Source organism: Megalobrama amblycephala, linkage group LG2, assembly GCF_018812025.1.
Source record: "Megalobrama amblycephala isolate DHTTF-2021 linkage group LG2, ASM1881202v1, whole genome shotgun sequence".
NCBI classification, from domain to species: Eukaryota; Metazoa; Chordata; class Actinopteri; order Cypriniformes; family Xenocyprididae; genus Megalobrama; species Megalobrama amblycephala.
This window is the reverse complement of record NC_063045.1, coordinates 41,749,898-41,766,100: the sequence shown is the minus strand read 5'-3', so window position 1 is coordinate 41,766,100 and position 16,203 is coordinate 41,749,898. Positions and strand designations below refer to the sequence as shown.

At 35.1% G+C, this 16,203-nt stretch overlaps 1 protein-coding gene across 7 annotated transcripts in view; it reads right to left on the bottom strand.

Moving 5' to 3' along the window:
* Nucleotides 1-10,501: 10,501 nt before the first annotated feature.
* Nucleotides 10,502-16,203, bottom strand: part of arhgef3 (Rho guanine nucleotide exchange factor (GEF) 3) — a 162,871-nt gene continuing 157,169 nt past the window's right edge. For all 7 annotated transcript variants that reach the window (XM_048176146.1, XM_048176137.1, XM_048176121.1 and 4 more), the window contains 3 exons: nucleotides 15,784-15,954; nucleotides 12,204-12,390; nucleotides 10,502-12,067 (listed from right to left, as the gene is read on the bottom strand). In XM_048176146.1, coding sequence (XP_048032103.1) covers nucleotides 11,799-12,067; nucleotides 12,204-12,390; nucleotides 15,784-15,954 — 627 coding nt within the window. In that variant the 3' untranslated portion in view covers nucleotides 10,502-11,798. The remainder of the gene's footprint in view (nucleotides 12,068-12,203; nucleotides 12,391-15,783; nucleotides 15,955-16,203) is intronic.

Below are 16,203 nucleotides of genomic sequence, written 5' to 3'. Positions count from 1 at the left end.
ATCTCAGAATTCTGACATTTTAACTCGCAATTGCGACTTTATATCTCGCAATTGCGTGATAAAAAGTCAGAATTCTGAGATATAAAGTCGCAATTGCGAGTTATAAAGTCAGAATTCTGAGATATAAAGACGCAATTGCGTGATATAAAGTCAGAATTCTGAGATATAAAGTCGCAATTGCGTGATATAAAGTCAGAATTGCGAGATATAAAGTCGCAATTGTGTGATAAAAAGTCAGAATTCTGAGATATAAAGTCGCAATTGCGTGATATAAAGTCAGAATTCTGAGATAAAGTCGCAATTGCGTGATATAAAGTCGCAATTGCGTGATAAAAAGTCAGAATTCTGAGATATAAAGTCACAATTGCGTGATAAAAAGTCAGAATTCTGGCTTTATTTCTCGCAATTGCGACTTTATATCTCAGAATTCTGACTTTTTATCACTACTGTGAAACGTTATTTCTCACAGTTCTTACTTTGCTTGCGTTTCCTTTCATTGCGACTGACCATCAGGATTACTGCTTTGTTATTATTATACATTAAATAGACCATCAGGATTGCTGCTTTGTTATTATTATACATAAAATAGAGGACATCATAAAGGATTATTTTTAGCGCCGATTTACCAATAAAGAAATATTGATTTTACTGGAGGAGACACATAAAGATTAGTCTCCGGACATATGCATTATGCAGGAATATGCATATAGAATGTTTCCACGGTAACCTTGTACACAGCGTTTCAAGGAGAAAAAACAGCTTTTACTGCCATCTAGTGGGCTTAATACTAAAACAACCAATACCTATCATGTTTCATTAACTTTGCAACTCAAGGGTAGAATCATGCAATTCTGCAAATTACAGGCGAGGTATTTGGGCAATAAAAGTTGTTTTTAACAGAATGGATACACCAATGAATTTTACACAATAATAACAATGTAATAATAATCACAAGAAGAAGAAGAAGAAGAATCAGCTGTGGCGGAGGCGCAATAAATCAGACAAAGCTGAAGTGGCACATTTTATACACCAACAGCTTCAGACTTCACGGCAGCACGGCTATCGTTGGATGCACTGTTACAGACAGAGATACTGACCATCAGTTAATTGCGAGAAAAAAAGTCAGAATTCGGACTTTTTATCACGCAATTGCGACTTTATATCTCATAATTCTGACTTTTTATCACGCAATTGCGACTTTATATCTCATAATTCTGACTTTTTATCACGCAATTGCGACTTTTTATCTCAGAATTCTGACTTTTTATCACGCAATTGCGACTTTATATCTCAGAATTCTGACTTTATAACTCGCAATTGCGACTTTATATCTCGCAATTCTGACTTTATATCACGCAATTGCGACTTTATATCTCAGAATTCTGACTTTATAACTCGCAATTGCGACTTTATATCTCATAATTCTGACTTTATAACTCGCAATTGCGACTTTATATCTCAGAATTCTGACTTTTTATCACGCAATTGCGACTTTATATCTCAGAATTCTGACTTTTTATCACGCAATTGCGAGTTTTTATCTCAGAATTCTGACTTTTTATCACGCAATTGCGACTTTATATCTCAGAATTCTGACTTTATAACTCGCAATTGCGACTTTATATCTCAGAATTCTGACTTTTTATCACTCAATTGCGACTTTATATCTCAGAATTCTGACTTTTTATCACGCAATTGCGACTTTATATCTCAGAATTCTGACTTTATAACTTTTTTTTTTTTTTTTTTTTTTTTTTTTTTAGTGGCGGAAACGGGCTTCCATAAGTTTCCTTAGAATTGCAAAAAGCGAAGTCGTAATGCGAGGCCATATCATATCATTTGAGTCGTCTAAAAAGCGGGCTTTAAATAGTAGGCTTAGGAAAATAGAGGAAACATTGCCAGTGCTCGAACAAGCATATAGAGTGTCACTCTCAAAGTCTGATTATAATAAAATCTTAAAATTAAAGTATGAGCATAATTCTATCCTAAATGGCCAGGGCAGTGTTTCCCAAAAGCATCGTAAGTCTAAGTTGATCGTAGCTCCATTGGTGACAATGGAGCTACGATCAGCTTAAGCTTACGATGCTTTTGGGAAACTCTGCCCAGATAAGTAACCTCAAACTCAAGCAGAAGAATTTTGAGTTAGGGGATAAACCTGGAAGGTTGCTTGCAAGCCAACTGAGGGGAGAACAAGCTAAGAAGGCAATTCACATGATTAAATCAAAAACAGGCGTTTTAATAACTAATCCCAATTTCAGGGAATTTTATTCTGAATTATACTTCTAAAATTACAGATTCAGACCATAATTATGATAGTTTTTTTTCTAAATTAAGTCTTCCAAAAGGTCTGACCTAGAATCTGAACTCTCAATTGAGAATTTATTAAAGGCAATTCATGCTTTTCCATCTGGGAAATTTTTTAAAGCTTTTAGTAAGAGGCTTACGGTGGCGCATTGCTGCCACATACATATTATTTTTCCACTCAATTATGTCGTTCAAACGACATCTTTTCTCGTTCAAACGACATTTTATGTCGTTCAAACGACATCTTTTCTCGTTCAAACGACATATTATGTCGTTTAAACGACATCTTTTCTCGTTCAAACGACATATTATGTCGTTCAAACGACATCTTTTCTCGTTCAAACGAATTATTATTTCGTTCAAACGACATCTTTTCTCGTTCAAACAACAGATTTATGTCGTTCAAACGACATCTTTTGTCGTTAAAACCACATATTTTGTACGTGACGTGTACGAGAAATACCTTTATCTGATCTATAATAGAGAATATAGACAGTGCCTTTATCACACTTCCGCACTCGAAAAGCAGAAGCAAATAAAGTGTAAAATAGCCTACCTTTCGATGCCTGGATCGATGGCAGTGCAAAGTAATGAACACAATATTATTGTTTTATTGGCCTATATGCAGTTTCTAATTGCCTAATAAAGCACAATTTTATCATTTAGCATTCCTTATTTTCTGGAAAATATAGGTTTATTGGCCTCAATGAGTCTGAGACTCCCGGTCAGAGATTGTGTCTCAGACGACATTAAATATTTTGTGAATATTTGTAAATATTCGTGGCATGACAGGTGGAAAAATGACTGTACTGCAGTTCTGTGGATGTTTTGCCTAGGCAAGGTTATTAGCCTTTAGTTAACTAAAATAAATAAATAAACTATTAAAAATATTTATGCTGCAATATGAGAAAATATAAATATTAGTTGAAAATGCTATTTTTAATATAATTTCGTTTTTTTCCCCCTGACCTTCAACCGATGCGATCCTTTCAGTAACCAACAAGATTGTTAAATTAGAATTAAACGAAATTAGAATGAAGAAAAAAAAAATCCCATAGTTTTAGGCTATAGCCTATAGATGAAACAACAAAATATGAGGATTCTTGCATCACATGTAGCGCTTGTGTGAAAGGAATAAATAGCCTATTCCTATAGCTAGGCATACACAAAATATATTAAACCTAAATAATGAACATATTAAGAAAATGAAAGAAAAAAAACTGCGACAAGTAGGCTAGACCATCGATGAGTTTCGATTCATTTTTGAGAAGCAAGTCCACGGAAATGAATTGCTTGTCTTTATTTTTCAAGCACTGTTATTGTGAGTGTACAAAAATAATATACCTGCAGATTCAAATGGTGTTACTCTTATGACCATAAATGTCTGAGTATTTTAATTGTTTCCGCTTTTATAAGAAAATTCAAATGAACACACCGGCGCCTCACGCGCACACGCAAGGCTCAGTTTTAGTAGCTACTTGACATTGCAGCCTGTTTATTGTCAACATAAAATACAGTCAGCCAAATATAGAAAAAGTTACTCTGTTAATTTATAGTCTGTGTATAATCAGAACGTTTAGCTAAATAATAAATAGGCTATAGGCTATTTAACATCCAAAAACTGCACATTTGGATTTATGCCAAATGGGTTTCTATTTCAGTTTAGCTTTAAATTAATTCGTTTTGGCTTGACGTTTATATATTATATTTTTCATTCTTGTTCTGTTTTTCTGAATACCATTAAATTGAAAAGATTTGTAGCGCAAGGGGAACTAAAATAGCCTATGTAGTGATGCCCCCTATGGGATTAAAATGCCAACCTGGAACCGGGCCTGCCGGTAAAAACGAAATTTTTACAAAAAATATGCAAAACATGCAATTTAGGCTATTTCCACAACAAATCCTTTAAATTGTTCTATGCAAATAAAATTAATTATATTGGCATTCATTAACCTATATTTTAAGCGAAACAACAACAGCCTAAAATTGCTAAATTTTGTTATAATATTCATTCAAGTTAATTTTACTGTACAAATGCAGAGTTAAAAAAATAGTGTTTAAAAGATTACATATATTGGAGAAAATGATAAGTAAATGTTAGCCACATAAAATATAGGTTAGCTAATGAATGCAAATATAATTTGTTTATTTTGACAATAGGCTGCGATGCCAAGTGCTACTAACTGATGGTGTGCGCGTGAGGCGCCGGCGCGTTCATTTGAATTTTCTTATAAAAGCGGAAACAATTAAAATACTCAGACATTTATGGTCATAAGAGTAACACCATTCGAATCTGCAGGTATAACTATTATTTTTGTACACTCAACATACCATTGCTTGAAAAATAAGCAATTCCTTTCCGTGAACTTGCTTCTCAAAAATGAATCGAAATGGTCTACTTGTCGCAGTTTTTTTCTTTCATTTTCTTAATATGTTAATTATTTAGGTTTAATATATTTCGTGTATGCCTAGCTATATAGGAATAGGCTATTTATTCCTTTTATAAGATTTCATCTTGTTTTTTTCTCCGTTCACAGAAGCGCTGCATGTGATGCAAAGAATCCTAATGTTTTGTTGTTTCATCTAGGCCTATATGTAGGCCTATAGCCTAAAACTAAACTCATGGGATTTTTTTCTTCATTCTAATTTCATTTAATTCTAATTTAACAATCTTGTTGGGTAATGAAAGGATCGCATCGGTTGAAGGTCAGGGGGAAAAAACGAAATTATATTAAAAATAGCATTTTCAACTAATATTTATATTTTCTCATATTGCAGCATAAATATTTTTAATAGTTTATTTATTTATTTTAGTTAACTAAAGGCTAATAACCTTGCCTAGGCAAAACATCCACAGAACTGCAGTACAGTCATTTTTCCACCTGTTATGCCACGAATATTTACAAATATTCACAAAATATTTAATGTCGTCTGAGACACAATCTCTGACCGGGAGTCTCAGACTCATTGAGGCCAATAAACCCATATTTTCCAGAAAATAAGGAATGCTAAATGATAAAATTGTGCTTTATTAGGCTATTCGAAACTGCATATAGGCCAATAAAACAATAATATTGTGTTCATTACTTTGCACTGCCATCGATCCAGGCATCGAAAGGTATTTTACACTATATTTGCTTCTGCTTTTCGAGTGCGGAAGTGTGATAAAGGCACTGATCTACCCTGTGTCTCAATCAGCTCCATAGTTCAGTAGTCAGGGCACTGACCAGGGAGTCGGCCATTTTAAGGGCTGTCTCAATCGCAGAATCCTTCCAGGGCACTGAAACGTTCGCTCCCTGGAAAGTCCCACAATGCACCGTGAAAACCAGGGAGCATCGATGCTCACTATGCTCCCTTAACGGAAGTTCTGAAGCGCGAAACTTGAATCACGTGAGCCAACTCACTACACATAACGATGCGCGATAGATGTTTTTTAAAATACAAACCGTTATTTTATTATATTTCAGCATAAACATACATCGCTAGACAGGTAATGAACATAATCTAGCTAACGTTTATAATTTATTCACGGCTGAAATGTTGCACGTATATGTAACAAGCAAATAATTAATCACAATGTACTTTAAATAACATTACAAGTAATGTCAGAAAATATCAGCTCTGTTGTTGTTCATAAATACCAGTAGTGATGTTGTACAATGAGGACGTTGTCACGTCGCCGGAAATAGAGTCATAAGTGTCCCAATGTGTAGTGAACCAGTATCTTTTACTGTCCTTATCAGTGCCCGAATTCGTATACACGATATACTGATTCACGAGCTCGGGAGCTAGGGAACTGATTGAGACACACCCCTAGTCTATATTCTCTATTATAGATCAGATAAAGGTATTTCTCGTACACGTCACGTACAAAATATGTGGTTTTAACGACAAAAGATGTCGTTTGAACGACATAATATGTCGTTTGAACGACATAATATGTCGTTTGAACGAGAAAAGATGTCGTTTGAACGAAATAATATGTCGTTTGAACGAGAAAAGATGTCGTTTGAACGAAATAATATGTCGTTTGAACGAGAAAATATGTCGTTTGAACGAAATAATATGCCGTTTGAACGAGAAAAGATGTCGTTTGAACGACATAATATGTCGTTTGAACGACATAATATGTCGTTTGAACGAGAAAATATGTCGTTTGAACGACATAATTGAGTGGAAAAAATAATATGTATGTGGCAGCAATGCGCCACCGTAGAGGCTGGCCCCTTATATGCTGAGAATGCTACAGGATTCATTTAAAAGGAAAAACTTCATGATTCTTTGTATGAAGCAAATATTTGTGTAGTTCTGAAAAAAGGAAAACCTGAGACAGATCCAGCCAATTATAGACCCATTGCCCTCTTAAATTTTGATAAAAAAGTTTTGACTAAAATATTGGCTTCCAGATTAGCACAACACATCTCAACGATTATCCATCCTGACCAAACTGGGTTTATTCCAGGAAGGTTTTCATTCTGTAATGTCCGCCTACTTCTTAATATTTTATATGCAGATCGTCAGTTAGCCAACAATTCTGCAGCCATTATTTCACTAGACGCCCAAAAAGCCTTCGATCAGATTGAGTGGCCATATATGTTTGAGGTTTTGAAACGGTTTGGATTTGGCGACAGATTTATCAACTGGATCAAAATTGTTTACTTCCATCCGTCCTCATCTGTTTTGACCAATGGTATTAGATCCAGTTCTTTTGAACTGAATGTAATGTGATGTGTAATTTAATGTAATGTGTAAATGTGATAAAGATGGTTACTCCTAAGTTTTTATATCTTTTTCAAAATTTCCCTATTTATTTGCCTGCAACCTTTTTTAAGCAACTTGATTCAGTTATTCTTTCATTTGTATGGAACTGTAAAACACCTCGCATAGCAAAAGCCCAAAAACCTACTGATTGTGGAGGCCCTGGGCTTCCCAATTTTAAGAATTATTACTGGGCAGCAAATGCCAGGGCTCTCACTTTCTGGCAAAGGGGTATTCTGGATGACATGCTACCTGAGACTTCTCCTTTATGGGTTTGTGCAGAGGCTATGTCAGTGCCAGAGTCTTCTCTCCCAACTTTACTTTTTACAGAGTGTAAATCTATCTGTAAATTAGTCAGCAGTAATTTTGTGTTGAGAAATTCTTTGAAGATTTTGAATCAGATAAAAAAATGTTATAAACTACCAAAAGTCTCAATCACTAATATCATGCAATCCTTCGTTTGAGCCTTCTCGGATTGATGGAGCTTTCTCAGGATGGAGAAAAAAAGATTTATGCTGTATAGGAGATCTCTATATAGAAGTCCTTTTTGCAACTTAAAAATACATTTGTACTCCCACAGTCTCACTTCCATTATTTGCAAATTAGAAATTATGTTAAGAAAAATATTCTACATTTTATAAATAAACCTGAAAACCATATTATTCATGAACTTTTATCTTCTAATCCTGAAACTAGACATTTGGTATCTCGATTTGTTCATGCTTTTACAATATCTATATGCACCAAACACCTTAAAATAGCCTGGTCTACTGACGTGAACGACGACATGTCTGATGAGATCTGGGAAGAAGGCCTGTCGAGAATAAAGAGCTGTTCTGTAAATTCGAGATATATATTAATCCAGTTTAAAGTTATGCATCGCACTCATTACTCTAAAACTAGATTGAACAAAATATTTCCCTCCATTTCTTCTAAGTGTGATAGGTGCAAGATGGCGGAGGGGACATTGGCACATTTATTTTGGTTTTGCCCTATTCTGTATGTTTTTTGGTCTAACATTTTTTAATTGTTTTCAAGCGCATACAGAATTAACATTCAGTGTGACCACAATCTGGCTATTTTCGGCTATTCTAATGTTATGGATACTATCCCTCATACTCATCAGCAAGCTCTAATGGTAGGCTTAATCACAGCCAAAAAGGTAATACTCCTCAATTGGAAAACTTCACAAGCTATTTGTTTTCAAAGATGGTTAAATGAGATGCTTTATATTATCCAAATGGAACAGTTAAGTTTTGGTGAGCTTGGCTCACAAAAAAGATTTGAAGCCACATGGGGACCTCTCTTGAGACTTCTGGAAGTTTAACAATAATATACTCTGTAATCATCCCCTTCTATTTATTTATTTTTATTTATTTATTTATTTTGTATCAGTATTAATTCTTCTCCTTTGGTGATATAACTGAGTTACAAAAACAACTGTGAATATTGTCAATTATGTTTATTCTCAATAATTATTTTGTATATATTTGCTGACTGAGGCAATCCAGATGTTTTTGTTGTTGTTGTTTTTTTCCCCTTTATTTTGTGTAAATGTGTGTCCTTGTCTTATGTTGGTTATTGTTTTATACCTTTGTGTTTGTTAATATAACTTAAAAACTCTAAATAAAATATATATATATATATATATATAAAAAAAAAGAATTGCAAAAAGCGAGATATCACATTCAAACCAAGCAGCTTTCTGTTGGTCAACACAATTTGTGCAACCAATCTATTGCAAAAATGTAGTGACCTCTTTGGACCTCACGCAAACTAGATTTCTATATATAAATTATTTGATTTCAATTGCGAAAATTTGCCAAACAATGGTAAATGTGACCACATATTTGGGATGAACATATTAACATTATGAACATATTAACCTGCCTGAAATGGCTGTCTTTAACATGCATTTCCATCAACGGTTTTACCTTTAAAATGAATGTATAGCCTAATAAAAAATTTTTTTTAGTGTACTATTTAAATAAAAAAGGCAGATGGTATAAGAGGTATAAGAATGCTATATGGTCTTTCATCTGTTGTGTGTTATTGTTCTCCAGCCTCATCTATGTGTGAATAATTATCCATATGCACACATGACCATGATCATGTGAAAAAGGGTGTGTTACTGTCAGGGGGAGGACAGACAAAAGCACACCTGAGATAAGTGGGCTCTTTAGGGGATATGGCACAAAGCCTCAGCCATATGTCAGATCTGCTATTGCATCATCAATAGTAATCATCTTCCAAGGAGTTAGTTCAGTTCCAGAGGTTCTGCTCTCACTTCATAATTTGGGTTTAATTCTGTAGTAAAACAAAACAAAACATGGAATTAGACCTTTCAATTGCCAATTTTTTAAATGAAAAGTTCTTAAAAATAAATACAAATTATTAAAAGTGTACTACATTAACTCGGTATTGGGATTTTTTTAACACACAATACTGTTCAAAAGTTTGGGGTCAGAATGATTAAAATACATTTATTCAGCAAGGATGCATTTAAATTGATCAAAAGTGGCAGTGAAGATGTTTGCATTGTTATAAAAAAGGGTATTTCTGTTCTTTTTAACGCCGTTCTTCAAAGAAACATTTTTTTCCACAAAAATATGAAACAGCACAATTGTTTACAGCATTGATAATCATACAAAATCAGGATCATGTGACACTGAAGACTGCCGTAATGATGAAAAGTCAGCTCTAAATTACATGTTGAAAAAATATATTAAAACAGATTTTTTTTTTTTTTTTTTATATTTCTCAATATTACTTTTTTAAACTGTAATTTTGATTAAATAAATCAAGCCTTTGTGAGCAGAGGAGACTTCTTTCAAAAACATCTCAATAATCTTAAGGAAGCCAAACCTTTGAATGTTTGATAATTCCATATGCACTCAAATGGGTGGTTGTAAGAAAATGGAAGAAAGAAAATATGTACGTTTTCCCCTGCCTAAATGAATGAGGTTAAATAACTTTGTGATTTGATTTATCTTAGAACTGTACATTTCTGCCAACTGGACATTGCTTTGACAGTCACCTCTGACAACAGATTACTCTTGTAATGTAATGTAAACATGCATTTCCTGTTTTTCATTGGTTTCTATAAACTTGAATTGAATGTGAATACTTTGAAAGGTTGTATCTTGACTGTCATATCAGTGGTAAGTAAAGAGTGTTTTTAACAGTTAGTTCCCTGTGGTCCTCATTATAAACATGTGATACACTGCTAGAGCACTAGAGGGACTCCGCAGTCCCTGCCCATTATTTCCCATTGTGTAAAGATGGTAAACATTCCAAGCTCAACTCAAAACATCACACATTTGCATCAAAATATTTCCTAAACCTAAGGTACTTCAGAGTTTCACAAATAACATATACTATTCTCAAATAATGACATGATTTTAAAATGTAATTACAGACAATATATAAAAGAGATAAATAAGGTTTTCTAAAATGTTTATTTGATTTTCTTCATTTTGTTACACACTGCCCATCAGTCAATCTCTCCCATTGATTAAACAAGCATTTACACCCCAGCTGACCTTCAAACTCTTCCATGTGGCTGTGCTCTTTCTTTTCTAATCATTTCTGATTCATAAATTCTCTCTTAAATCCCATCCAATGGATTCCTTTTAATCCAACAGCAACCAAAGCAGTAAATTAGGTGAAAAACAAACTATAAATAAACATCTTACATCATACATTTCAATACAATACAATACTAAAGAAACAGAATAAAAGACTTTTTTGGATAGTTTTTATAAACAGAATGTTGCACATAGGACAACACAACACAAGGTCTAGTGAGTAAACCTGAACACAATTAAAACCACCAAACACGTTTTGGCAAAGGTTGATTTCTTTATAGCACAGATTGTCTATTTCAGAGCAGCACACAAAAACTCTATGATAAAGATTTAGCTGACCTACATGGCACAATAGATGTTTAGTTTGAGTAATGTGCTACACTGTCCCAAGTCCAACAGAAAACTTGCTACAGAAGAATGTGTATAAAATCGATATTTCTGCCACAATGTCAATTACAGGTTCAGGAAATAACTCTAAATCAAGCTGTCTCCAATGCCATAAAATTGAGCTTCTTTCAAATCAAAATGCTTTACAGAATAAATTTTGTTTTGTCAATTCTTCAATATGACTCCAGTTTTAATATTCATCCTTGCTCTCATATGGATAAGCAAGAAAACAGCCGTTCCCAACTGGCTCCAACACTGATGTAAAAATGCTGCGACATATGAGATGAATATGTGTAATTATACATTCCTTTTTCAGAGCACCGCACACAAATAATATGATCGCCCTTTGGTGTGAAAACATTCGATTGGTCTTTTTTTTTTTGGTGATTAATGAATGAACACCTGACAACATATCACCTACAAACCAATTTGACTATTTTCTTGAATAGACAGCGGTGCATTTAAGTTGCAGTGCGATGTGAACGCCCAGTGTTACAGGATGTGCAATGGCGACAGCTCATCCTCATTGATTTTCAGTGGACAAACTGTCAGTTTCCGTAACAAAATGACAGCACAATAAAAGAAAGGCACAAGTATAACATATAAGTTGAGGAACATTGAAACAAAGGTAGTCCCAATTCCAGAGAAGTGCTTCCTGTGAATAGCGGCATTTCTGTAACAATACTGAAGAGGACTGCTGGTTAAGCAAAATTGCGAATGTTTATGCTCAGCGTGGCATTCACACTTTCACAGGGGTGGTGTTTACATCTGTGGGCATTCAGTGCTCAGATCCAGGCTATCCTCAGTGGTGTCCATCATGCTGCAGTCTAAACAGTCTCTAGGTGGTGCGCACTGTCTCACTCTGTCCACTTGTGACTCGCGGGCAGGTTCAGATTCTGCAGATACCACAGCTTCTTTGGCCTGTCGAATGCAGTTGAGCCACTGCTGTTTGTTGAAGGCATCACTGGCCTGGAAGGAGTGTGACTGCAGTTGTCCTCCACTACGAAACACCACTCGGAAAAAGTTCTTGGCTGAATGAGGACAAACAGAGTTTGACATGTTTATGGCAGGTGCATGTACAGTTTTTCACAATTTTTTTTGCCCCACATTTTAATTACCTGTCCGTTTTCGTCACTTTTGATGAAATTTGATTAAATTCTGACTCACTCCGTTCATGGTTGCTGAAGGCTCCTCTAATAGAGCCACCCAGACGCATCTCTCCGTCCTGCAGGTCTTCCCACTCCAGGTTTTTCACAGGGATCGGCTGCCGGTAAAGCTGATACCACAGCTGCTCATTCTGGGTAATGGCCCGTGTGATCACCAGCACGTCCTGAAACAGGAACACATGCAGCTTCTGCAGAACAAGAAAGTGCGAAAGGCTTTGGTTTGTTACTGGGTACAATTTTTTAATCATGTTTAATCACTAACTTAAAGGTGCTAAAGAGGATGTTTTGTTTTATACATTTTTGCAATATTCCTTGAAACTGTCTTTACTGAAAGGAATAATATTAATATACATCATCTGTGCACGAGGTAGGGCCTTAAAAACATCAGCCGATGATCGCGTAAACGATTGGCCCTCTGGCTTGTCAATCACTGCCATTACGTTCCTTCTGAAAGATGTGCGTGGATTGGCTCTCTGGCTTGTCAATCACTGCCATGACGTTCCTTGTGTGAGACGTGCGCGGCTGCGAGCTCCAGTAACTTTCCACACTCTACAGGCGCCGCATGCAATGTTTTTGTCAGGAGACAAGAGTAACAACTGCAGATTATGAGTTACTTGCGGTGAGTCCGACATAATGAATTCACTAACACGACACAGCGAATGCCGGTGGTAAACACTCGTGTTCTAATACTCGTGCACAAGTTTTGGGAGGCGTTCCCTCGAAATGAAAGTCTCGAAAGTCTTTGGTTTCTCAGTCGACGAAAAGATCCTCTTTAGCACCTTTAAGGGTTAGTTCACCCAAAAATGAAAAAATTGTCATCACTCACCCTTATGTCGTTCCAAACCCGTAAGACTTCCATTTATCTTCGAAACACAAATGAAGATATTTTTAATGAAATCTGAGAGCTTTCTGTCCCTCCATAGACAGTTACACAAATACCACTTTGACGCTTCAAAAAGTTCATAGAGATAGTAAAACTAATCCATATAAATCAAGCGGTTTAGTCCAAATTTTCTGAAGAGACTTGTTTGCTTTATATGATTAACAGTTTGAATTTAGGCTTTTATTTACATATAAACAATCATCAGCGAATACAAACAGATGCTCAACTGTACTTGTTTGAACCTCATTGGTTTTTACGGAAGCTCAAACATGCTGCATAACTCAAGAATGAACCTCATTGTTCTTGAGGATGCTCAAGTGCTGTGTAACACGAGAATGAACCTCACTCGTTCTTGAGAAAGCTCAAATGTGCTGCGTAACATCAGAATGAACCTCATTGGTTCTTGAGGAAGCTCAAATGTGCTGCGTAACACAAGAAAGAACCTCACTGGTTCTTGCGGAAGCTCAAATGTAATACGAGAATGAACCTCATTGGTTCTTACACGTCAAGCACTCTTGAGCTTCTGTTTTCGGTTGTGTGTGTTGATGAATGCTTATATGTGAATATATGCTTAAATTCAAACTGTTCAACGCATAAAGTGATCGTGTCTTTACTTGGACTAATTGGCTTGATTCATATGGATTAGTTTGACGATTTCTTTATATGAACTTTTTGAAGTGTCAATGTGGTCGTTGCATAGCTGTCTATGAAGGGACAGAAATCTCTCAGATTTCATTAAAATGTCTTTGTTTGTGTTCCAAAGATGAACTAAAGTCTTACAGATTTGGAATGAAATGAGGGTGAGTAAATGATGACAATTTTCATTTTTCGGTGAACTAACCTTTTATGGTGATGTTTAGCTGTATAGCTTTAGCAGTGAAATGCCTTCTCTAGGCAGGTTAGGTGAAGTGACACACTAATATGTACCATATGTACCATACTAATATGTACCGATGCCCCTTTTGTCTTGAACTAAAAAAGTAAAGAATACATTGATAAAATATTGGTGTCACCACAAATGTACACGGTTGTTCCTGTTAATTTCCATTTTATTTGGAGCCGATCTTATACTCATTTCTAGCATATGGTAATGAAACTGGCAACATTCGATAGAATTTTTAAAATGTATAGATTAATGTTTAAAATGTTTTTTTACTATTAAAATCACCCTAGCTAGTGTGAGACACTGTTTTTATTATTTTAAGTAATAATAACAATGATAAACACTGTTCATAACCTCTAATAAAATAGCATTAATTGAATTAATTGTGCTTAGAACATTTCCTTTAATTCTTCAATATTTTCATTGTGGGAACAAACTTCTATGATATAAGAACAGATTAGAGAAACACCCAGATCAAACATTCAGACTGATCAGTTTGTCAGTATGATTATTGTTGTAAATACTAAAACTGTACTCCATATTTGTCCAGTTTATTCTGCAGTTCTTTATTTAGGGCAATTAAAAATGAATAAAAATGGTTTCATTTAATGAAATATATATTTTAGGTTTGCCATTAAATAAAACAAATATTTTTGTCAAAGCATGAGACTTTAGATGTGAGAATAATTTTCTATTTGAAACCCACTTTATTAGAAGGCTCTTCAGACATCCCTAAGAAAATGTGCAAAACTTTGAGAGGCCTTAAAAAGGTCACTTCCTATGGAAGCTTATTTCAGCCACGGAATAAAGAATAAAAAAGGTAATTGCAACCTTTTATCTCACAATTCTGAAATTATGTCCGTGCTTGTTTTTTTTCCCATGCTTTTTTCTAGGCTTCTGTCCATGCTTGTTTTTGTCTGAGCCTACAGTAGATATGGTTTTGCGCGGCCAGACCACATCCAAATAAACCGCAGACAACATGAAACTACAGTGTTTCATGTTGCAACTTCTGGCAAGGAATCACCCACTCATACTGATCGACATGTAAAGCAACAATGACAGCTTATTTTGTTTTGATTTGCCATTTAGGAGAGGGTTTGAAATAGATGAAGTCAAAAAGTTTTAGGAAATAGACTATTTCACACTCACTCGAAAAACAAAGCACAGTTTCTTTTGAATATTGTAAGAAATGACAGAATGCCCTGAACCAGATTCCTCTCCAAGATAGTTTGTTGATCATGCTCATTCATCAAAATGGCTTAATTATCATAGAGAAGGACAAAGTTAACAGTTTCACTGTTTCTGCACCATTTGAGTGGATCATTTCCTGATCCACCTGATAAAACACTGACATCCACCTCAGTCAATGGGGTGTCTGAACTTCATTAATATACAAACCACAGCTGTTACAACAGGAGCAACTTCATTTACATTAGGGGTAGTAAATTGCATCTGTATAAAAGGTTTGAGTTTATGAAATTCATGGATCATTCTGACGAACCCATGTTCATTCAATGAACCCATGGTGCTTCATGTATTTTGTCACTGCTATGCTGCAATAAACTTTTCTGTTGAGATCTTTAACAAACTCATCTTTTTTTTCTTACACTATCTAGTTCACTTGCTTCTGAACAAGTCAAACCAAACAGAAGTTTTATAATACTTCTCAGATTTGATGCCACTAGAAAAAGAAAAAACTGAAAAAACAAAAAAAAACCTGACAACCAGTTCTTTGGGAATGTAAAGACCAAGCTTTTTGGGGGTAATAGGAGTAAAAAATGACTAAAAACCGGAAAAAATGATAAGAGTTTTTACAGCTCCTCTGTTGTTCTTGAGTTCTCCGTGGCAGCTGAGGATCCGTGAGCTGTCGATCAATAGATCTTTCTGGCCGCTTTCCAGATACAGCAAGCGTTCCTTGTAGTAACGGCACTCCGACTCGCCCGTCTGTGTGTTAATATCAGCCACAATGCTCTGGATCATGTTAATCTATGAAAGTCAAAGAGCAGCATAGAAAAGAGACAATTAGGCCATAGGTGTAAGAAGCCATTAGGTTTTGACATCTCACAGCTGAAAACAAAAAACATGGGCGCCAGAGGTTATTTATTTTGGTGTTAAGTATTTTTGATGACATATTAGCAACACAAATCATCCATGTTAGCACATTAATTTAGTTCAATACACACTATGCAGATTTAAATGTAAACTAGCAGAATTATCCAGGAGTAAATTAGAAAA